The following is a 25949-nucleotide window of genomic DNA, read 5'->3' on the forward strand; positions in this document are numbered from 1 at the left end:
AAGAATGTGTTTTCAAGTTTCAACAATCTCAAAACACAAAACTGAAAACTGAAACACGAAGAGAACAACCCCTAAAGTTCCACTAACATCTACTACCAAACATATCCCATCAAAACCCCCAAATAGAGCAGTAGATACCTCAAACTAGAAAGGGAAATTCAAAACCATAATGCCTTCAGAAACAAAAACCACCATATACCAACATATCCCCATAAAGCTGATAAAACTGCAATCAAAAAGAAAGAGAGCCAGATGTTATGATGATCAAAACACAGTTGACAAACGCAGCAGATAGAACGTCCAGACAATCTTCATGCACCAAGTTTAAGAGCAGGGTCCATCTTTCTTTAAGACTTAGAATTATGAGCCAAACTTCATTAAGACATACATATCTTGTTGCAAGTTGCAAAACATCATGAGCAGGGACCATCTTTCTTTGAAGAATCCCATCAGACCATGGATAAGATCAACCCTTCCAGAAAACTGATGTGCCTAAGGCTGCAAATGAGTGGAAATCAACTCATCCAAGATTTTGGCATCCACAATAGCCTCAGTCCTCCAATCCATCAAGAAGAAAACTTAGAAAAAAACTAGGCACCATGACAGGGATATTTTTATGTGCTTCTATTTTTGATTTTAAAAATAAGATTTAGATTGGGTTTTGTTAAGCGATTGAGTCCAAGGGTGATTAATAAGGTCATTAGCTATTTCTTTGCAAGAAGGAGATGCTTTGTTAGTTTTTCTTATCTTCCTACCTATGGTGAAACTTGGGGCTCGTTAGAGAGAACCACTCTATCTTTTGCACAAGTGCTGGAAATAATTCTTATTACTTGCTAAAACATTAACAAGCTAGAGGGTATTTATAGTAACCTTGACACAACTAATTAGGAAGTTCTTACTTATTAGGAAATAAACTAAACAAGAAAGAATCAACTAAATAAGGAAACTAACAAGTCCTTTTTAGTTTTAGGAGATAAACTAAATAAGGAGCTAGTCTTTTTTAGTTTTAGGACGCCTCTGATACACATGGATGAGTGGCTGCTTTGTTGGCTTTGCTCCTGTAAAGCTCATAACATCACAACCAAGGGGGTCATATCCCTTTTGGAGACGAGAATAACTCGAGAAAACACACTTAATGGATGTGACTAAGGGGACAATTTAGCTTGACCAGGTGAGAGAAGATGAAACAAGTGGAACCAAAGATATGAGAAGGAACGGGATATAAAGGTTCACTAGGAAAAACTAAAATATGTGGAATGGGACCAATGACAATAGATGAACACATCCAATTGATCAAGTAACATGAGGTAAGAATAACAACATCCCAAAATGAAATAGGAGCATGCATATGTAGTAGAAGAGTGAGCAGTCTCAATGAGGTGGCGATTTTTACATTCCGCCACCCTGTTTTGTTATGGAGCATAAGGACAAGATGCCTGATGAACAATACCACAAGAAGAAAAGAAAGCTTGGAAAGCAGTGGAGCAATATTCTTTAGCATTATCAGTATAGAGAATACAAACAAAACAATCAAATTGAGTAGTTACTTCATTACAAAAAGCAATGAAAAGAGGCAACAATTCAGTACGATGTTTCATTAAATAAAGCTAAGGAGAACGAGAGTAATCATCTATGAATGTAACAAAATAGTAAAAGGCTTGTTTGGATTTGCCTCTACTAGGACCCTAGATGTTTGAATGTACAAGGGGAAAAGGAGTTTTAGCTCATTTAATGACATGACTAGGAAAAGACGTACAAATATGCTTCCCAAACTAACAATACTCACACTAATGAATCTAGAGATGAAAAAGAAGGAAGTTCTTTAGTAAGGACAAGTGAGGACGATCAAGTTGACAATGAAAATGAAAAGGCAATGTTGCTAGCACAAGCTGTTGCTGAAGAGGATGGCAAAGCATGATGATAAAGATCCTCAAACTCATGCCTGGTGCTAATCATCCACCCAGTACCCTGGTCCTACACGGTAATAGAATTATACTTAAAAGTAACACGACAATTAAGGGATTGAGAAAGGTGACTATTACAAGGACAACTAGGAATATATAAAATAGAAATAAGACAAAGAGATGGAAGTGGACTAGCTTTACCTATCTCGTGGGAGTGGTTTTGGAACCATTTGCCACAATAATGAGAGAAAGTGAAATAGAGGAATCAAAGTGAGAAACATATCCTTATTACCAGAAATATGTATTGATGCAGCTGAATCAAGAATGCAAGGACTGAGAGAAGAATGTTGTCATAGTTATGGAATGTGAGAGTAACAATCCTTCTAATTCAATGTGAATTAGAGGAGATAGTTGAGGAACTCTGTAAAGAAAGGGAGAGGTTGGAAGAGAACGAGAGAAGGAGAGAGAGAGAAGTTGAGAAAGAGTATGGATTAAATTCTTGTTAGATAATGGATATCTCTTACAGGGGTAGTCTGAGCATATATAGTTTGCTCTAAGCTGCTTTCACAACAGATCATAACCCTCATAACAAACTATTTTATCCCATTCTAGCCACCTTTACACCTGAATATTCCTTCTAACTAACTACCAGTTGGAAAAGGAGAATTACAATTAAACAATAAAGAGAAACAATAAGAGTAATTAAATCCGCAACAAAATTGGCTTGGGTTGGCCTCTGTTTCGTGATAATATCCCTCCCGTCAGCAATTTCTTGTCTTCAAGAAATGTTTAAGAGGCTGGTTGTCCTGGGAAATTGTTGTAGTAGCTGGGGAAGGTATTCCCAGGTGTCCTCCCCCGCAGATCCTCCTTGCCATCTAACCAACACTTGAATAAGAGGGGCTCCTTGGTGGTAAATGACTCTTCTATCCAATATAGCCTCTGCCTCCTTCATGACTTCCTTCTCCCTGGGGTAGCACGGGTAACCTCAGATTCACTCGCTCCTGACCAGTCGTCTTCTTAAGTAAGGAAACATGAAAGACCGGATGGATTTTGGACCCGACGGGGAGTTGCAAATGATAAGCCACCTTGCCTACCCCAGCCCTTATGGGAAAAGGGCCGAAGTATTTAGGGCTGAGTTTAGGGACTGGTCCTTGGGAAATGAACTTTAGATGAGGGTACCTCAGCCGTAGGTAAACATTTTCTCCCACTTCAAATTCTTGATCACTCCTCCTATTGGCCTGCTGTTTCATCCAATTTTGGGCTGATACCAACTCGTGCTTGAGTTGCTGTAACACCCCTCTCCTTTGCTGGAAATACTCCTCAACTGCTGTAGTTGAGCTACACCCTTTAGTGGCTGGTAAAATAGGGGGTTTAAACCCAAATACAACTTCAAAGGGGGACATCATTATAGATGCATGGTGGCTGGAATTATACCACCATTGTGCTAGAACTAACCACCTATGCCAACTCTTGGGTTGCAACAAACACATTCATCGAAGGTAGGTTTTGAGGCTTTGATTCACCCTTTCTGTTTGCCTATCTGATTGGGGATGATAGTGTCATGAACCTAGGGTTCATAACAGGTTTAGGAGGTAATTGGGGAGTTAGATCGGAAGAGATGGGAGGAAGTTAGGGAGAACGATATAGAGAAGGAAAGAAAGAGAGAGATTAGAGAGAAATTAAAGGGAGATTGAGAGAATGCAAGAGAAGGAAATAAGAGATTTCAATTCATCAATTCAAGCATGCCCACTCTCTTACAACAATGGCTTATTTATAGCCTCCAGCCATCATCCGCCCATGTGCAATACAACTATAAGCCTAACAAGTAATATATGCTTATTACAATATTGCCCCTATACTACTATTAGGGACATGACAATTCCCCCCACCTTGAAACATTTCTTGTTCCCAAGAAATGCCAAACCTCCACAGCTTCCCATATCCTTTTTCCTTCTCTTCCACAGCTTGGATGGAGAAGTTTTGAAAAAATTCTGTATGCATAACAGATTTGCAGTGGTTCTCATGTACTTTAATTCTTCATCACTTTTTGCAACAATATCCGCAAACGCCTTAAAATGCGGCAATGTAGAAATGTCGAGTCTAGGAGTTGCTATAACATTAATTTCCGTTATCGCTCCATCCGTCATTACAGTAGGCAAAAATCCCAATTGGCCATCTGTAGCAATAGTGCACAAAGCCGCAGCAACTTTGTTCTCCATGGTCAAGCTTTTGACTGTTGCATCTATCTTCCTTAGCTTTCCTCTCGTTACAACCATTTGCCAAGATTCCTCACAACTTTGAATCTGTTGTTGATGAGGGAAATGCCTAATAGGGTCATAACTCATAGGAGATTTCCCTTGGCTGGAAGAAAAATCATCTGAAACACTTGTCTTGTTTACCTCTATTCCCTCCAACATAAAAAACTGGTTTGCACCTTTTGAATTCTGGTTTACATCTTAGGAAATGACAGCAACATGGTGACACCATTTAAGATTTGCAAAACTTCCTCTTGCTAGTGCTGTCTTCACCCTCTCGTTAGCTAAGGAATTCTCAGCATTATCCGAAACCATAGGCAATGGCATAGTATCCTTAGGAGCTCTACCATCAATTCCATTTCTGATAGAATTCTGATTCGAAACACCATCCGATCCTTCCGTCCCTGCTCTAATCACTAGAGGAAACGGATTGGCTTTAGCTTCCTCGGTCAGTTCCTCAAATGCTGCCCCCATTTCCTCTCTTAGCCTTTCGGTAGTTGCATCTTGAGGTAGTAGTTTTACTTTTAACTTCTCAACCAATGCAGCAAAATTCCCTTGCGGTTTGTCGATGTTGATTGAGCCTGTGTCTTATTTAGAACAACTAAACCAATTTCAGATTCTGAAGATTTAGAGATGTTTATCTCCAATTCCAAAAATCCCTTGTTGCCTCCTCCTTCTATTGCTCTCTGATTGATTGCATCAATCATTTCTTGTTTTGGGCTTCCGTGATTGTCATCGAGTCCATCTTCACCAAGAATTTCTTTTCCAAAGGAATCAGTACCTGCTGTCCCAACCACCGGATTGTTACAGCTTCCCTCTATGTAATGCTATTCACTGCCAAAACTACTCTCGACTTTGCAGTCATCCTTCTTGTCATTGCTACCTAAATCCGAATATTTCTTCTTCTGCCCAGAATCTGAAGCAGGCAGTGACTTGGCCTTCCACAAGCTTGACTTCTCCTTAGGCTAGTCCACTTTGAGAAATTCCTCCTTGTTAAAACTTTCGTGATAATTATCGAAGTATTTCACCGGAAAGTTGTAATGATACTTCTTAATAAGTATCATTGCAAACTCTTGCAGCTTCTCGTGTATCATAAGGCCAAATTCCTTACTCGTATCATGTAACCCCACTACCCCACTGCTTGTTCTCTTGTCCCATTGGTTGATCTCATTTTCAAACTTCTTTTCCCCTGTTTGTTGCTTCTGGCCAACTGAAAATGCAGCCTTCTTTGGCTTTCATAGAGGCTCTATTCCAATTGAAAATGAAGCATTCTGCTTCATGTATGCACGACCTCCCCTAGCTTCATGAGTAGGACACCCCACTAAAAATGCAGCCTTCTTTGGCGGCCATTGAGGCTCCATTACAACTGAAAATAAAGCATTCTTCTGCTGCAATTGAGATTCTCTCGGCTTCATCTTGATGTCATCTTCCATCAGAATTCAAATAGCTAGTGGAATTGCCAGTCGAGGATCAGCTTTGGTTGATTCTACTGAGGGTCGAGCAGTTGCTATTATCCGTTGGGAATTGAAAAATGATCATTGCCGATGCCTATAAACTCACTACCCAGTCAAACTTGATTTAGGCAGAGAATCATTCACATGTTACAACAACTTGATTGGCCTTCCAGAGTCGCCTAGGACTACCAATTCTCTTGATCTACCTGCTGCAATAATTCCCTATACTTGCTGGAATCTCTGTCAGACTTGCCTGGCCTGCACACCTTCAAAGTCGACTAAAATTTCTTACCAACTACTCTGTTACAGTCACTGCAAGTTGCCTCCCTACAGGTCGCCCTATGGAATGGCTTTACTGTTCAATCAAAAAATCTTTGTTGGGAGTTAACAATAGAGGAGTATCCTTCCACCGTCGGAATTCTGCCAGATCATCGGAATTCACCAATGGAATCGCCTATATCTCTTGTGGAATTAGCTTCGATTCACTGCGGCTATGAATTGCCCATCTGCTTCAACTGCGCCACTCTGATCTGCCTTCAATTTTGAATCGCAACTGCAGTGACTCAGAAAAATAGCAGCGAATCAACCTGCTGCTTCAGAATCAGCTCTGCTCGCAATTGCTGCAGATTCAACAATCGCTTCCCCCGACTCCTTCTCACCCAATCACCGACCACGGTTCGCGACCACTGGCTCGGTGTCGTAATTTACCAGAATTGCTTCACCTAATCGCCAACGCCAATCACTGTTGGAGATCAATAACAAAGTCGGATCCTCGCTCCGTCAACTCTTTGTTATTTCTGGAATCGCCTCCTAAAAGTTCAATTAATTTTGTTGCCGCTAAGGATTGCCTAACAACTGATTGATTTCTACCACCTACGGTTTGGGTAGTAGTTATGGAATGTGACAGTAACAATCCTTCTAATTCAATGTGAATTAGAAGAGATAGCTCAAGAACTGTGAAAAGAAAGGGAGAGATTGGAAGAGAACGAGAGAAGGAGAGAGAGAGAAGTTGAGAGAGAGTACGGATTAAATTCTTGTTAGATAATGGATATCTCTTACAGGGGTAGTACGAGCTTATATAGCTTGCTCTAGGGTGCTGCCACAGCAGATCATAACTCTCTTAACAAACTATTTTGTCCTATTCTAGGCACCTTTACACCTGGATATTCCTTCTAACTAACTACCAGCTTGAAAAGGAGAATTATAATTAAACAATAAAGAGAACCAATAAGAGTAATTAAATCCGTAGCAAAATTGGCCTTGGTCGGCCTCTGTTTCATGACAAATGTGAAACACGTACAAAAGGATTACCCATGGAAGATACAGAAGATGATGCCTACCTAGCTGCCTGAAATTGGAAAAACTAGCTACTTCCTCATCAGAAAGAACATGAGTAGCTGGTCTCTCTGGAATAACAGGAGGCTCAGACATTGAATGCTCTCCTGAACTCTCAAATGCTGCAACATTGGCCTTAGGAGGACGACCAAGAAGAGTATAGCAATTCTCATTATAATGCCCAGTACGATGACAGTAAGGTCGTTTACCACCCCTACCACATCCTCCACCTTGCTGAGAATGATCTCTAGACTGAGTATCAGATGAAGGAGCATGAGCCTGGGAAGCTAGGAGAGTCTCTCTCCAATGGAAGAGTAAGTAAAAGTCTATACTATGAAGAAAGCGAGCAAACTGTCCTCCATAGTAGGGGTAGTCGGGCTACTCAGATCTGAGTCTGAATGGCCTCCATATCAGCTCCAAGACCAGATAAGGTAAGTGCCATAAAAAGCCTACCCTCTGTGTGATATATATCAAGGCCCAATTACTTGATCCATCTCCAAAACTATTTTTCTGAATCTAGCCTTGAACAAAAATGGGCCATCCAACCAAGTTGTCACCAGCCCCCAAGGCCAGTAGGCATGCCTCCTCCCACTAGTGTGGTAACCCTCCAGTGGAAGCTGGAACATCTTCATTAAGAGCAGAATTCGAAAAACAACTCATTCTAGTTCTTCTCTGTTGATATTAACACTTACAAACCAGGACCAAACAGAAGAGAACTTCCACACGAATCCTTACACACTCATGGAATTAGAAAACAATTAAGTAATTAGATGTAATAGAATGAAATATAATGACAGAAAGCGAAAATCAAACCAATAGGAACAAAATTTATCCTGGTTCGGAATGCCCTTAGGCAAACCTACATCCAGCAGTCCAACACCCACAAAGCAATCTTTATTCAGATGAAATAAGATAAGTACATTAGTTTCTAGCCCTCATCTATATCGCCAAGTACAAACCTCTCATTCTCTCAAGAATGCACAAGACTAAATTCTAATCACTCAACCTTTCTTTTCTCAAGAATGAAATCAGTACTTGATCACAGATGAATAAAAAGTCTCTCCTTGGATCGCCTCTCGACTGCCCCCCACGCCTTTTTATTTATAGAAAGGGCGGACACCCCAATGTAACTAACTATCATTGGAATATTACAATTAGACCCCAAAAAACTAAGTAAATGTCATGACCCAAGGAACAATAGAAGGGCATCATTGTAATAGGGTTGCAATAGTTTGTTAGAATATTTTTTTCTTTTGTCTTTTCCCTTTTGTCTTGTAGCTTAGGTGGTTAGAGAGTTTTGTTTGGTAGCTAAATGAGGCTATATATATATTGCCGAGGCTATAGGAAGTAGGCATGAGGAAAATGAATTGAAAACTCTATTTCTCTCTCTCTCTCTCTCTCTCGGTGATCTCCTCCCTTATCTCTTGTTGTTCTCTCCCTCCCAACTAATTTCTCCCACAAGTTCTTCTCTTAATATTCTCGATCTTCCTCTCATACCCTAGGTCATCCCCAAGGTTCATGACAAATGGTATCAGAGCAATACCATCCTTACCTCTGATTCTGTTGCAGCTCCGATTTGAAGGCAAATTCGATTAGGGCTCAGCGGTGTGCTGCTCATCTGGATCGGAAGGTGATTCCGACCAGAGCCAACTGTTCCTTGGTTGTAAATTCAATCGTTCTTGTAAGTGAGTTGGCCGATTTTTGTCAGCCGTAATTCCCGTCACCGATTTATAGTGGAGCCAAGAACCTCTGTTAATCGCAGCAGAGCTAACGGTTTGGGCAGTCGAACAGAGGTGGGTCAACCGACGAGCACACTAGAGGCGACGCGAACGGATGCTCATTCATGAGGCGACAGTCCGTCGAAGGTGACGCGGACCAACAGGCGCTTGTGACTATAGCGGACGAAGAGTGCAAATGTCCTGAGGCGATTTCGAGTCCATCGGAGGTTGACGCAGACGGCTAGGAGGTCGTGACTGGGAAGGGGTGACGCGGTTTGGTCAAGCGACTGGAGGTTGATACGGACGACCAAGAGGTCGCGACTGGTGCAGGCGTTCCGAGAGATCGCGATTGTGTAGTGGGTTTCTGGCGATCGTGGTTTGGGCGAGGAAGTGGGTGTCGTGGCTATTGTCAAATTACAGTCGAAGATTGCGCAGAGCCAGGGGAAGGAAGCTTTGATGCATCACGGGTTGGACTGTCATTGGCAAGAAGTTTGTGATTGGTAGCGATCGTGACTGGAGCGGACAAATAGTGAAGCTTCCGACCAGTGTGTTGCTGGTGCTGCAACTAACTTGCCATAAGCTGAAGCGGATTCAAGGCCAGGCGATTGTGAACTGGACGGCGTCACAGAGAGGGGCGACTTGTAGGAGGCTGATTAAATCTTCGGCCATTGAATTGGATCTGGACCAATCTAGGTAGAATTGCTTAAATTTCGAAGCAACTTGAAGCAGTCCAGGAGACGGGTGATTTTCGGAAAATTGATTCCGATGCCTGGGATGATAGATGGTTGTCGTAGCACTGAGGTTTGGAGTTCGAGAAGGAGACTTCATCAGCAAGCTAATCAGGTGAATTCTGATTCGTTTAGACTATTACCGGCCAACATGGTTAATTTCCAAGCGATAGAACAGCCCTCGGTTTGGACATGTGAATTTGGGAGGCGAAGCAAGGCGGACAGCGTTCCAGTTTCTTGGCATGTGGCTGGTTTTGCCCATGAAAGTTTTGCCAAGATAGATAATATACACGTGAGGCCGTGGGACACTCAATTGCAGCAGAAGAATGTTGCATCTTCAGTGGGGAGTCCTGTTCAGGAAGCTAGGGGAGGCAGTTCACACATGAGGCAATTAGAGCCTCGATGGCAGCTGGAGAAGGCTGCATTTTCAGTTGGCAACAACAAGAATCATGATCATTTTATCCAGAAGAATCAAGCAAAGGAAAGGTTGAATAAGGAGCCTAGCCGAATTGAAAAAAAACCCAATAGCAGGATACATGAAGCGTGCAAGGAATTCGGATGTATGTTACATGAACAATTGTAGGAGTTTGCAATAATACTTACTAAGAAGTATCATTACAACTTTCCTGTTGAATTCTTCAAGGATTATCATGGGAGTCTTAACAAATAGGACTTTCTTAAAATGGAGCAGTCAAAAAAGGAGTACCCTGATATAGGCAGCGGAATTGATAAGGAAGATGCTGTAACGACAATGCTGGCAGCGACATTAAGGGCTTGGCCCAGGGTGTTTGGACAAAGGAGTTTTAAAGGAACACACCGATCCCTTTGGAAAAGAAGTTCTTGATAAGAATGTTCCAAATGATAATCATGGAAATCCTAAACTAGAGCTGAATGGTGCAGCCAGTTGGATGATAGGGATAACAGGAGCAAGGAGTTTCTGGAATTGGAGAGGAATTCTCCTACTGAGTATCGAAGGCAAGTCGACAATTTGCCATTGCTGCATTTTCAGGATGTTGCTGGAAGTTTTGCAGTAAAATATGGCAGTGGGTTGGATGGAAATGAAATTACGGAAGCTAGGGATATGTGCTTACCTATGGAAGTTCTGGGGTAACTTAGGTTTGGGATGGATCTTTGGCACTTAAGAACAAGGAAGAAGAAGAGGCCTAGAAGGAAAAAGAAAGAAAGGAAGATAAATTAGCTAGAAAAGGTGGGAATTGGATGAAGCAACGGCTATTTGCTGCAAGTTCTTGGGGATAAGAACTCTCTCAAGAAGGGTCCACTGCAGGGTATGGGACTTGTTCCACATTGGAAGTTTAGGCTCCTGGTGTGGGATTTATAACCTCTTGGGCACCCTCCCCTTAACAGCTAGCTTTTGAGGGTGAGTTATACTCGAGGGTTGTAACAGTGGTATTAGAGCCAATGGTTCTTAGCTGTGGTTCTGACTCATTTTGAAGGCTGCTGAAATCAATTCCAGTGATTAAAGGAATAGGCGAGTTCAAGTATTCTAGCGCGCTTGGATGGTATCTTGGTTGAGAATTAATTCTCGGTTAAGATTTAGGAAGTTGTGACCATCGACCAAGGCGTGAAGTGGACGTAGACCGAACGACCTTGCATTCGGAGTGATTGCGAGCAAGTCTGGAAGGGTTGATCCATCGTGTTAGTCGATTTTGATCAGCAATTTAGTTGCAGATTAGAGGCACTGAAATTAGGTGAATTCCGACACTCCTTGGACGATGATTGGGTGAGTGATTGTAGTTTGGGAATTCTGGAAACTCCTATCCATAGTTGTTGAATCGAGATTCGAATCGAGAATCGAAATCTTTATTTTACGAATCGTGAATCGAGAATCGAATCGAATCGTAAGATTCAGTACACATTTTTAATTTCAAATATAAATAATATATATCCATAGAAAATAAATAAAATATATTAAAATTATACCAAAAATATATTCATGTTGCCTTTAAATTCAAATTGTATCAAATCAAACCACTTTCAAAATAACAAACTAGAAAAAAACAACTATTAGCCATTAGGCTACCAATAAATGCCATTGTCCATAATTTTCACAAGTTATCAATCATCTTCATCTTCAAGTTGAAGAGCATCATCATCTTCATCATCTTCAAACGTAGCCAAATCCATTTGCTCTCCATCCTCTACATCTTCCTCATCATCAATCATTTCTAAATCCAATTCTTCTTCCACATTGTCTTCAACAACTTTTCCTTTTCTTTTTCTGTCTAGCTTCAAGTTCCTTGGCCCTATATTATACAATATAAGTTATAGCATATTAGAATTCAACCCAAACTTAAACAAACACATTAACTTAGTTTTAGAATGTAGAAAACTATAAAGTATAGATATATACCTCTTCTATTATTACTTGGTTGAATACCTCCATCATCTTCAAAACATTCATTAGCATCCATCCATGAATTATCTTGGGGTAAACAAGGATCTTCTTGTTCGGTGATCCATTCATCATCGGACTCCATATCACTCAAATAAATAGGATCATAATTTTCACCTCTTTTCTCCCTCTTAGCTTGCCTTAATTCAAGTTGAATGTTATATTTCACAAAGACAAGAGCATTTAATCTTTGTTGTTCCAAACGATTTCTCTTTTTTGAATGGACATGCTCAAATGTGCTCCAATTTCTTTCGCATCCTGTAGCACTACATGTGAGACTCAAGACTCGTATGGCTAGGTTTTGTAACTCTTTACATTCTTCCCCATAGCTTTCCCACCATAAAGCTAAGATAGAAAAATAAAAAATTAATTAGTCTAATTAGTTTAAAGGAGCTAACAATTGAAATTTGAAAATTAAAACATTAAATCAAAATAATACCTGGTTGCTTCTTGTCTCTTGTTAAAGTAGCCATACTCATGCCAAACAATCCGCCACCTTTTTTAAACTTTTCTAATTGCTCATCAATTTTTAGTCTTGTTTCAATATCCGGATAGATCTTTTCTATTGTCTTGTATAAACCAACTTTAACTTCTATATCCGCATTAAAAGACTCATCATATTGAAACCTTAAAAAAAATGCAATACAAGTAAGAAACAACAAAGCATATACAATACAAAAATTTGTTAGTTATAGGAAATATGATTTTAGAAACTCACTTGGGATTAAGAAAATATCCCGCTGCATGGAGTGGCCTATGAAGTTGCAAATCCCATCTTGTATCAATAATGTTCCAAATGCGCTCATACTTTATCTTTTGATGGTTGAAATTTTGTGCAATTTTCTCCTTTGCCCTATCCATTGCTTCATATATGTATCCCATTGCTGGTTTCACATCCCCATCAACAAGTCTTAAAACTTTAACAAGTGGACTTACACACTTTAGGCAATACTTGATCGATTTCCAAAACTTGTCATCGGATAACAAAATTGCTCCCACTTTAATTGCATCCACCTTAGAAGCATAATGACTTTTAGCCCACTCTTCTGATGCAAACATAGCCCTAAGAGGAATCTTATTTTCCTCAAAGCTCCTCAATGTAAGAAATGATGTAGCAAACCTTGTAACTCCTGGCCTCTTCAACTCTCTCTTCTTAGAGAACTTCCTAAACGTGCTAAGGACCCAAGCATGTCTATAAATGTATACACAAACTTCTTTAGCCTTCTTTATTGTATCTGTGAAAATAGGCATCCCACCTATATCATGTAAGATCAAATCAATGCAATGTGCTGCACAAGGAGACCAAAATAATTTTTTTCTTTTCTCCATCAACAAGTCACCCGCAGCTACATAGGCTGAAGCACTATCAGTCACCACTTGAACAACATTTTCCTCCCCAATTTCCTCCACCAATGAATCAAGCAACTCAAATAACTTTTGTGCATCTTTTATAACATCTGAAGTGTCAATAGATTTAAGAAAAACTGTTCCACTTGGACTATTCACCAAAAAGTTTGTAAGAGATCTACTTTTCCTATCCGTCCACCCATCCGACATCAAAGTACAACCAGTCCTTTTCCACTCCTTTCTATACTTCTCCAGCATTGAGTTTACATTGTCAACTTCCTTCTTCAAAAATGTAACCCTAGCCTCATGATAACTAGGAAGTTTTAAACCCTTACCATATTCACCAACCGCTTCCATCATTGAAGCAAAAAGAGGACTTTTTACCAAAACAAAAGGCAATGCATGTCCATACAAAAATCTACAAATGCTATGAACAACGGGCTCCCTTTTCTTAACCATTGCATTTAAAGTTTGTTGTTTTTCTTTCCCTTTAGTGACAAAGACATCCATACTAGTTTTTCTTTTTCCTCCTATCATTTGAACTTCTGTCTCTTCTTCTTGGAAATATTCTTTTTCATTCACCTTTTGTCTTTCCAATTCTCCTAATATATGAATACAAAGTTCCCTCACATTATTTGGACATTGTGTACACGGAGCCACATTATCATGATCACCCGCAAAATGGTGTTTCATTCGATTTATCCCTCCCCATCTTTCAAGTCCACAATAATTGCACTTTAAGTTCATTCTATTTCCATTAATCCGAGTGCAATATTCCCAGATAGGATCATTATTCTTTGTTGTAGATCCCTTTTTTGATCTTGACGCCATATTCAACAAGAAAGAAAGCAATATTCTTCTAGCATTGAAAAAAAATATAAAGTCAAAATTTTGAAATAAAAAACAATACAAATATCATAAAAGAAAATAAAAAAAGTAGAACAAATTTGACCAGACAATAAAACATATTAGAAAAAATCAGAAACAGAAAAAAAGACACAGCACAACAGTCGACACTGCAGTGCAATAGGCTAATAGTAGGAAAATATATATAAAAAAAATAAAACAATAACAAGTTAAGTTAACAATTACAAAATAGGTTCTCTTAACCCCCAAAGTCAACAAAAATAGCTGCAAAAGACACAGCAGTCAGCACTGCAGTGCAACAGCAACAAAAAAATAAAAAAAAAAACAAAACAAGAAAACCTCAAAGTCAATAAAAACAGCTAGTGCTCAGAAATAAGCACGAGTGGTTGAGGCTCATGTGCCCAGCTGCCCACATCTCTGATGTCTTTGTTGGCACGTGAGCACATGAAAAATTATAATATCATTTTCAAGGATGAAAAATGATTTGACGAGAGAAATGGCTAGAACAGAAGCACTGGTTTCAACACTCGTCAAGACTCCCAAGCTGGATTTTCTCTAGGAATAGGCATAGAATAGAAGCACTGGTTTTAAGCGAACGTAGTCTTCTTCTTAGGATTCGTATGGTCTCGGCGTCTCGCATAAAGCAAAGAAAAAGAAGAACTGAAGAAGAAGAAAGCAACGCACCTTGAACAGAACCTGAAGTCTTGCGGTCGCAGCTCTCGAGTCTCGCCTTTGCTTCTGTCGTTTCATCTCATGCTCATATGCAGCGTTTTTGCTTCTCTGTTTCAACTTTCCAGCTTCCAGCTCCTAACGTTTCAGGTACTGCCGTTTCACCTCATTTCTATTTCAGTTTTGTGATTCGTTCGATTCACTCGATTCGTCCGATTCTACCGATTCTTTCGATTCATGGTCGATTCTAAGCAATTTTCGATTCTACCTATAGATTCGATTCGATTTCTCTTGGAATCGAGCCGAATCGTGCGATTCGCGATGCGAATCGCACGATTCTAACAACAGTGCTCCTATCTGAGTTTTGAAATCGAAGACGACCATTGGATCTCGGAACTGATTCCATATTAGGAGTTGCCGGAAGCGACAGGGAATTCCGACAATCCTTAGCAGTAGGTTTGGGAAGAAGCAACAATTTCCGACGATATATGCTTGAAGTAGTCGGTGATTGGGTGAATACTCCACTTGGAATCTTGGTTGGCATTGATGGGTAGGTACTAAGTAGTGATCGGTTGCAAGCCATAATTGAATACATACTTGGGAGGCGAAGCAAGAGGTGGATGTCCGGCCACGAATTTCGGCAAGTTTCGCACGAAGTGGAAGCAGGTTGGGGCAGTTGTTGAATCACAACAGTCACACAGAGAGTTTGGGCGATCTTGGATTTGCTATGATCGAGTGCTGGAAACGATTGCAGCAGGCGATTCCATTGGAGAAACGTCGTCATTCAGGCGAAATTCTGGGGAGTGGAAGGAATACACGTGAATTCCGGCACATTCGGACTATCTTGGCAGTGGAATTCAAGGATAGATGAGCCACGTTCGTTGATCCAAAGTGGAGCAAATCTTGAGCGATAGCTGATCTGTAGTGGTCCGTTGCAGTGAATTTCAACGATTAGCTTGGATTCCTGTTAGTCCTAGACTTCTGATCAGCAATTAATTGCAGATTAGGGAAGGTAATGGTTGCGGAACAGAAAAGATTCGTGACTCTCAGTTGTGAATTTCGATGACTCTTACTTGTAGTGGGGAGGCTGAAGCAGATTCGGCGGATTCCGTGTGAGTAGTGGATTCTTCCTGCTTATCTAGCTCGTTGGTTGTTGGTGCTTGAGGCTGTGAGCAAAGGGAAACAAAGGTTAATTTTGGCTTTCAATTTTGAGTAAACTTGTTTGAAGAAGAGCAGTATGTATATAGCTCATTGGTCTTCAAAGTATGTTGTTGGTGAAAAGGCAGCCATGGGGCACAGTGCATATATGAGGTCATTAGAGTCTCAATTGCAGCAGAAGAATCCTGCATTTTCAGTGGAAAATTTTGCTCGTGAAACCATGGGAAGCAGGGCACACATGAGACAAATGGGATCTCAATTGCAGCCGAATGATGCTGCATTTTCAGTGGTATCAGAGTCGGCCCCATGGCTCCCAGTGCAAGCGAGCAGCGATGGAGGTAACACCGGCATTGCAGTGTTTGCCTAGGACTAGTAGTGGCTAGTGCACAGCCTAGCATCGTGGGCCCTGGGCTGCGGAGCATGGTGATATGTTATAGTCCACTGCAGGGTATGAGACTTGTCCCACTTTGAAAGTTCAGACTCTTGTTGTGGGGTTTATAACCTCTTGGGCATCCTCCCCTTACCAACTAGCTTTTGAGGGTGAGTTCTATCCGAGGGTTGTAACAGTAAATTATACTTATTATTTGAAACCTAATTGATCTAATCTTCCAGCCGATACATCTCCAATATTTTACTGATCTCCTATCGCACAAACTCGAGGCAAACACAACACTCTCATTATCAGCCTCTCATCTTTCCCATGCCACCAAGAATTTACTAATCTATGTTTCCCATAACCCACTGAACACTAGGCATTTATAGTTTCCAAGATGCTTGCTATATTTCCCAGAAAACAGTCAATGTAACCCTGGGCTTCTCTCCTATATAAGGGAAGACATGTTCGGCCATTGTTTCTTTTGATCAACTCTGATAATCTATCAATTTTGGTCCTTTTCTCATCACTTGTTCAAGTGTGGCGAATTCCCAACTCTTATCTAAGTGTGGCTGCTTGCGTTATCACTCAGTGGCGAGTTATACCATTACTTGTTCTCTCCTTGATTAGTCGACTAACTTCCTTGTTAATCGACTAATTTCCTCTTTAATCACTACCGTCCATGTTACTCGACTGTCTTGCCTTGTCACTCAACTGTCTGTATCTGATACTCAACTAACACCCTTGTTAGTTGACTAACTTAGAACTCCGTCACTGTCAAATCTTCCCAACAAGACCCACAATAGATTCACCTGAATCTATCATTGTCTCCGCTGCTCAGTAACATTAGCTGTGATGGGAAGCATGACACTAAAATCAGTAACTGCAGATTGAACCTTCCCCAAGTATGTTGCCATGCCCAAATCACCTTTTTGAACACTAAAAGGGTGCTGATGATGGTGTATAAATGCACTATATCATTAGTATACAAGCACTGAGCATGAGACCAAACTTCTGCACAATTTTCATAGACAAGAAAAAAAGGAACCAAATCTGCCTCAATAGATTGCCACAATAGGGTGATTAGCTTCAGGTATATCACTTACGCCATAGCCTCTAAACCACATCTTAATGGAAGAAGACCATGACAAATAATTTTTACTACTTAATTTATCTGTAGTAATGACTACATTGACTAGAGTTCTAGAAAAGAGATTGAATAGTGACCGTAGAAGCTGAATGAACAACCTCAGAACTGGATGTCATTGCTGGAAGAAAATTAAGCTGCAGCCAAATCATTGTGCAAGAGTCAATCAGCCCCAGACAATAAATTACAGCTCACAGCTAGAAAAAAATCACAACCTGAAGCTAGCTGGAGCCATCGCAAGCATGAATTGAAGCAAACACCAGCAGTCGCTATTCCCTCCATTAACCACAATCTCCAATTGGAGGAAAAATACTAGCAATTGCAAGCCCTAGCAGTCGCAAGCTTTGATAATCACAAACCCTAGCAATTGTGAACCCCATTCCAGAAGAAATCTCCAACTTGACCCAGAACCCAGTTGTGATTGTAATAGGAAAAGTGAAACCCTAGGCATGATAGTCATCAGTGTCAGCACAATCGCAATCTCCAACAGAGGCAAATTGAAAACCCTAACTTGCAAAATTCAATCACCAAATGAGTTGCACCAAGATACTAGGTCAAATCCAATGAAATACTGATCAATCTTGAAAGCAAATTAACTCTCTACTGGAATGGGTCAATCATACACCTGAATCTGGACAGAATTTGAAGCTTCTCTCTAATTTAGGTCTGATACCGTGAAGAAATTGATAGAGAGAGAGAGAGTCGGGACAAACCAAAAATCGCTGTTCTGTTCAGTTATGAGAGTATATATACATGGAAGAGACTTCTAACTAATTCTAGATACAAGTATATATCTGCACTATAAACTATTATTCTTAACTTCTTGTATGAGAATGTGCATAAGTATTTAACCTATACCATTGAATTCTGGTTTTGCCAGTCTTCTTATGTTTGGTTTTATGTTGGGATATTTTTCACATAATAGGCACATGATCAAATACCTTGTAACAGAACAGAACTTGCTTTGTGTTTCATATAATTGAGTCTGTAAACCATATAGTTCACAAACAGTATGGTCTCTGGTTTCACTGGTAAATGTTGCATTCTATTCTAAAGGTGTATTTAATTTTTGAAGCTGAAATGAAGAGCTTGAAATTTCTCACTGCCCTTCCCCCTATATCTAGTGTGTTGTGTTTCTCTGTCCTGCTCTGAGCATTTTGTTCATGATGCAAATATTTAGATCATACATGAACAATTTGCATAATTAAATCTTCTCCTCTCTCTTCCCCCTTCATGCCTTCTATAGCTTCAATTTTTTTCAAAGATATTGTTTGTTTGCTCAGTGACAATATTATTTATATTGATCATTGCACAACAAGTCTAAAGAAGATAAAGTGCTGTCAGGCTGTTCAACATGTTCTATGATATTTTCTGCTATGCATAACTTGGCAAGCCTAGAGATAAGAGTTTCTGCTATATGTTAAAACTCTGTGTGATTGATTAATCTGTGCAGCTTTCTTTAATGGTGATTGTATTAACAATTAAGGAATTTGTTTAGTTCCAGTATTTCTCATTTGTCTAGAATTCATGATGTTGCACCTAGTGGAATTAAGGTTTGTGGTCGTTTTTGTTGTTTAATTTCAAAATATGGTGTATGAAAATTATTAATTATCCGCAGGCTCGTGAATTTGCAAATGAGCTACGTGCTAGTACCAAAGCATCAAAAAATCCAACTGTGTGGCTTGAAGGTTCCACTGGTTCCAACCAAAATGCGAACAATGCTGACACTTCTACGGTTTCAGAGGCGTATGCTAAAATGCTTACTATCTTTATCCCCCTCCTTGTGGATGAGGTTGTGGCCTCAGTTTTTTTTATACTATCTTTATGAAATCCAAGTGATAATCCTCTGATATTTCTTTCTTTCCTTCTAAGCTTATGCTTTAATGATTATATTACAGAGTTCCTTTTTTGCACATTTCATGTGTTTTGAAGTTCCCGCACTTGTACCTCCTGGTGGTATCAAAGGTGGGTCAAATGATGATGATTACAATGATGATGATCTGGGGATTATGGACATTGATGAAAATGAGGGCAAAAATGGTAAGCCTTTTCTACAGAGCACAAAGTGCATTTGACCTTATTAAGTTTGCCTAGCCTAATTATCAAATTTTGTAGGTAAAAGTTCTGCAGATCTGGCAATACTGAATGAATCGCTTCAGGAATTGCTTGACGGAATACAAGTAATGTATCCAGTATATCATTTACTTATGTGCATTAGATAATATCAGAAATTGGATATTGAACTGGCTTCCGTTATGCATTGAGGAAATGCCTTAAGGAGCTGTTATTTGAATCATCAAATTGAGATAAATATGATGGAACTGCATATCTGAAATTTTGGATGGTTGTATGAGATTATCTCAGTCCACAACTTGCTCCTTATCTGTAAGTTAAAAGGTGGATCATGTTCATTATGTTATCTAATGCATGGTTCTTCCCACTGATGGAGAAAACTTATTTTGTAATGGCATTAGTCTGGAGTTAATCCGAATTCTCTTTTTGTTGAGGATCCATTTTCTTGAAATTCATTTTGAGCAGCTCTGTTACTGCATTCAAGATGGATTTTCCTTGGATATTTTATTTTTCTTAGATAGTTCATAAGATTTTTACTGTTGCTTCCTGTTTGACATGTTATGCTGCTTGCTAGCAGTAATTTACCTTTAGACATTCTTGTAACTGTCTGCATTTTTCCTTTGACAAAACTTTAGGAAGACTTCTATGCTGTGGTGGATTGGGCATACAAGATTGATCCATTGCGCTGCATCTCTATGCATGGGACTACAGAACGCTATATTTCAAGCCAAAAAGCTGATGCAGCAGGATTTGTTCGCATCTTGCTTGATCATCTTGAATCTAGAATTTCTTTGCAGTTCAGTCGTGTGAGTTAGATGCTTCTAGGCTGAATTTTCAAGACTCTGCATGTTTAAGGTGATTATCATGTGAAGAATGTTGCATGTTGCAGTTTGTTGATGAAGCTTGTCACCAGATTGAAAGAAATGAGCGAAATGCACGCCAAGTGGGTGTCTTGTCATATATACCAAGGTGAGCTTGATTTTCTGAGAACTGAATAAAGCTCTGAGGATATAGCACATATACTGAGTAATGACTATTTGATGTATTCTACAAAATCTAAGGGGTTGTTCTCTTCATGTTTTAGTTTTCATTTTTGAATTCATTTTCAGTTTTGTGTTTTGAGTGTTTGTTTTGAGATTGCTAAAAATGCGTTTTTTTTGTTTATAGCGTTTTTCGCGTTTTGGAAATTTTGAGCGTATTTGTGATGAAAACAGTCAAAACAACTTTTTGTTATTTTGAGTTTTCTTTACAAAATTTGTCCTTGTTTTCAAAAATGCGTTTTTGAAAATATGAAAGTAAATGTGTTTTCTCTGTTTTGAAAAATTGAAAACTGAAAACAGCAAAGAGAACAGCCCCTAAGATTTTATTTTGATTCGGCAGGCTTATAACCTTTTTAAAAAAATTAAGAAGAGATGATTGAATTAGAACAAGGGTGAGGAAAAAGTGCATCTAACAGTTTCAGGAAGGTTAGGCAGCCAAAAGTATGTGACCTCTGGTATCTATGTTGCCAGAAGAGAGCAGGTGAGTGAAGGGGGATAATAGTCCATGTGTGCTGGGTTCTAAAGTTCAGAGACATATTAAGGTTGAGAACTAGAGGATGCCAAAATGACCAAATTAGAGATTGATTTGGAAAGGTTCTTTGAGAAATTGGAGGGGGGATTTAGTTTGTCTATGAGAAACTAAAATTGAGAACCCCAGGCGTTGTCCAGTTGCAGAAAACCATTCTTGTTTTCCGAAAAATTTCTGTAGAAAAGGAAAAATTGGAAAACAGAAAGCTCAGTTTTTTTTTTCCAAATTTATACCCCCTGTTAGAAACATTTTTAGAATGTTCTCCACTGTTTTCGTCACAAAAATAGGAGCTTTCCCCTTCTTCTCAAAATAGGAAACATGAAATTCTAGCTGAAGAAAATTTAATATTAATTATTAACAATAATATCTATATAAATAATAAAACTATAAATTATAAAATTTACTACTAATAATGTTATAATATGGATATATCATCAATATCAGTTAATAGAAAAATTGAATATAATGTAATATTACAACAACATATCCAACCTTTATCCCACTATGTGGGATTGGCTACATGAACTCTAGACTTCCATGTATTTCTATTTTTTGTCATATCTAAATTTAAGTCCATACACTTCATATCAAACTTTGATGTCTCTTCCAAAGTCTTCTTGGGTCTGTCTCTACCTTTTTTTTTGACTAATTGTTCCATTTCATCAATTCTCATCACTTGATCGTCTCTTGGTCTTCTTCTCACATGACCAAACCATCTTAGTCTAGTCTCTCTCATCTTCTCCTCGATTGGCACTACTCCGACCTTATTACGAATAATTTCATTTCTAATTTTATCTTTTCTTGTATGGTCGCACATCCATCTTAGCATCCTCATCTCTGCTACATTTGTCTTTTGCTCATTCTGGTATTTGATTGCCCAACATTCTGAGTCATACAACGAAACTGGTCTTATAGCTGTCCTATATAATTTTTCTTTCAGTTTTAATAGGATTTTTCCATCACATAACACCCCTAATGCATTTCTCCATGTTAGCCAACTTACCTTAATTTTATGCGTGACATCCTCGTGAATTACTCCATCTTTTTGAATCATTAATCCCAAATATCGAAAATGGTATTTTCTTTGTATGATTTGTTCTTCCAATTTTATTATAACATCCACTCTTGCATTCTTACTAAATTTACATTTCATATATTTTGTTTTCCTTCTACTTAATTTAAATCCCTTAGATTCTAAATTGTTTCTCCACAACTCAAGCTTAATGTTCACTCCCTCTTTTGTTCCATCCACCAGCACTATGTCATCTGCAAATAGCATACACCATGGCACCTCTATTTGAATGTGTTTAGTGAGTCTATCTATTACTAAAGCAAATAAGTATGGACTTAGTGCAGAACCTTGATGCAATCCCATTATAATTTTAAACGGTTCAGTATCCCCTTCGCATGTTTTGACATTTGTCTTTACACCGTGATATATGTCCTTAAGGGCTTGTATATAGGCTATTCGGACTCCTTTCTTCTCTAAAACCCTCCACAATACTTCTCTAGGGATCCTATCATAGGCATTTTCTAGATCTATAAACACCACATACAGGTCCTTCTGATGATCCTGATACCTTTCCATTAGGCGCCTCAGTAGGTATATAGCTTCCATTGTTGACCTACCAAACATGAAACCAAACTGATTTTCTGAGACACTTGTTTCTTTTTTGAGCATTTGCTTTATTACTCTCTCCTAGAGTTTCATGGTATGGCTCATTAGCTTAATTGCTCTGTAATTTTCACAATTTTGAACATCTCCTTTGTTTTTGTATATAAGAACCAAAATACTCTTTCTTCACTCATCCTGCATCTTTTTTTATTTAAGGATCACGTTAAATAATTTCGTTAGCTAAGAGGTGCTCTCTTCTCCCATGCATTTCCATACTTCTATTGGTATATTATCTAGTTCCACCGCCTTATGATTTTTCATCTTTTTTAATACTTGCCTTATTTCTTTTGAACTTATGCGTCGATAAAATGTATAGCTCACGTTTCCTTCAGAGTTATTAAGATGTCCCAACCTAACTCTTGTGTCCCCACCATCATTGAATAATTTTGTGAAATACTCCTTCCATCTCTCCTTAATCGCTCCCTCATTCACTAATACATTTTGATTTTCATCTTTTATGCGCTTCACTTGATTTATATCTCTTGTTTTTCTTTCTCTTGCTTTAGCTAATTTATATATATCTCTTTCTCCATCTTTTGTATCAAGTCATTTATATAAATTCTCATATGCTTTTGACTTTGCTTCACTAACAGCTTTTTTTGCTATGTTTTTTGTTTTTTTATAATTTTTTAGGTTTTCTTCATTGCTACACTGATATACAACCTTATAGTAAGTTTTCTTATTTCTAATTTTCAATTGTACCTCTTTATCCCACCACCAAGACTTCTTAAGGTTTGGGGCTCTACCATTTGTTTCTCCAAGCACTATCTTTGTCGTGCTTCTCAGGGTAGTAGCCATTTGCCTCCACATTGTCCTTCTCAATTCCATTCCTTTCTACCGCTTAATTTTTCTTTGAAGATTAATTGTTTCTCCCTTTTTAAATCCCACCACCTAATTCTTGGATTTTGTTTTATGTGATTTTTTCTCCCCCAATTTCTTACTTAGATGTCAAGTACCAAAAGTCTATATTGAGTAGTCAAACACTCCCCCGGTATCACCTTACAATCCCTACAACATAATCGAGCTTCTTGTCTCATGAGGAAGTAATCTATTTGGGTGTTTGATGTAACATTTTTATATGTGATTAAGTGTTCGTTTCGTTTTTTGAACCTAGTATTGGTTATGATGAACTCATATGCCATAGCAAAATCTAGAATAGACTTACTCTCATTATTAATTTCCCCAAATCCATACCCTCCATGTACCTCTCTATAGTCGCTTTCGTCTCTACCCACATGACCATTTAATTCACCTCCTATAATCACTTTCTCCTATTGGTATCATTTTGTATGAGTTCATTTAGGTCCTTCTAGAATTTTGCTTTTATCTCCTCACCTAACCCTGCTTGTGGTGCATATGTACTAAAAATATTCATAGTTATTCTTCCTAAACCAACCTTCACCATAATAATCATATCCATATTCTCTTTACATCCACTACCTTATCTACTAAACTTTTATCCATAATAATCCCAATTCCATTTTTCGCTCAATCATTTCTTGTATATCATATTTTATATCCAGTTTCTGATAAAGTTTTTTCTTTTTTCCTTACCCATCTCATCTCTTGAAAGCATATAATATTAATTTTTCTCCAAATCATCACATCTACCATTTCCATTGCTTTTCCTATTAATGTTCCTATGTTCTATGACCCAATCCTTAATCTATGATTTTGATTTTGGCTTTAACTTTGAATTTGATTTTGTTTTTGATTTTGATTTTGGACTAGTTTCTTTACCCGCATCCGTCCAAGCAAATGTGAGGATCCTTGCTTATTTGTCACTACATCCGGGCACCGATACAGTAGCCCTAGCTCATTTGACACTACATGCGAGCAGTGTAGCACGTCGCTATGAAGGGTTACGCTCCAACGGTTTTTCATAGTTTGTCTAGAGTTCATATTTTGGATCCGACTAGATTTTACGTTGGCTGTTGGCTACCTAATATAACCTTCCTCCTTTATCCGAGCTTGGGATTGGTAGTGGATAACATCCTCGAGCGGAGTTAATATAATGTAATAATATAATACTAAAATATTAGTATTATAAATATTAAAAATATTAATAAATTGTAAAAAATTTGTGCTTCTGCAACTGATATAATAATTCATGGGATGAGGAAGCAGAGGAATGTATTAATCATACTTGATTGAATTTCTCTTAGTCAATACACATTCTCAAATTTCCATCATTCTTGGCCACAAATAATATCAGAGCTCTCTAACGTGACGCATTAGGTCAAATGAACCATCTAATAAGGAGGAATAGTAATCAGGGTAGTCTCTGGTTTGTGATCATTAGCGAACTTGATCTCTTAATCAAGCAGTTCTCCTAGGAACACATTATGATATTCATTTACCGACAGAATTTACTTTCCCTTCTATAGTTTCATTAAGCATGCGAGCTAGATACCTTGTGTGACTTGCTACTAACCACTTCTATGCCCTTGCTACTGTAACCAACAACTTGAAACACCCTTTCTTATTAGCCATGATCTCCCTTTGCTGGAAGATCAATTTCTGTCTTCAAAAATCTATCATGGCTCCATATTCTATTGGGAAATTGATCCTTGGTATGACATCAAAATTCACCATCTCCAATGAGCTGAGGTCCACCTCAAGGTGTAAGTCTCTTATTGAAAATAACACACCTTGGATGTACAATTTTGTCCCAAAAGTTCTACCCAATGGGGTGGAGATTCTTTGCCTCACCTCCATAGACTTTGGTTCTCTGTTGAGGTGTGACATAAAATGGAGTGCAACAAATGAACAAACTGAATCAAACTAATGCATGGACCTCATGCCTAAAGATATTAATTATACCTTGCATCGCCACAAGGATTGTCTTAGCTTCCTGTTTGCTTATGAAAAATACCACGCATCTGGCCACTGGTTTAGTGGCTTTGCCCTGTCTCTTGAGTATCAGGCAATCTCTTATTTTGTGTCTGGGTTGGTTGCACCTGTAAACATAGGTTGATTCTGGTTTTCTGATTATCTTTGCTCTCATCCTCTGACAAGCCTGGGAATAATCTCTAAGTTGGTGTCTTGGTTGGCCACACCCAAAACAACTCTCAACAACGTATTCTGAACCTTGCCAGAATGTGATGATGACTCACTCTCATGGTAGAAGTTTGACATTTGGATCCATAGTATTATCAATAGGGTTGGATCCCAAAATCCCTTTTTTTCAAGTGTGTATAGAGCAAACACTATCCAATGACTTAGCTACTTCTATTCCTAGAAAGTATCCCAATTTGCCAAAAT

At 38.8% G+C, this 25949-nt stretch overlaps 1 protein-coding gene across 1 annotated transcript in view; it reads left to right on the forward strand.

Moving 5' to 3' along the window:
• Positions 1-25949, forward strand: part of LOC127811997 (exocyst complex component SEC3A) — a 90802-nt gene that overhangs the window by 45535 nt on the left and 19318 nt on the right. The window contains exons 14-18 of the mRNA XM_052352233.1: positions 18987-19160; positions 19267-19408; positions 19484-19548; positions 20077-20247; positions 20331-20410. Of these exons, the coding sequence (XP_052208193.1) occupies positions 18987-19160; positions 19267-19408; positions 19484-19548; positions 20077-20247; positions 20331-20410 (632 nt within the window). The remainder of the gene's footprint in view (positions 1-18986; positions 19161-19266; positions 19409-19483; positions 19549-20076; positions 20248-20330; positions 20411-25949) is intronic.

The sequence above is a fragment of the Diospyros lotus genome, chromosome 10 (assembly GCF_014633365.1).
Source record: "Diospyros lotus cultivar Yz01 chromosome 10, ASM1463336v1, whole genome shotgun sequence".
NCBI classification, from domain to species: Eukaryota; Viridiplantae; Streptophyta; class Magnoliopsida; order Ericales; family Ebenaceae; genus Diospyros; species Diospyros lotus.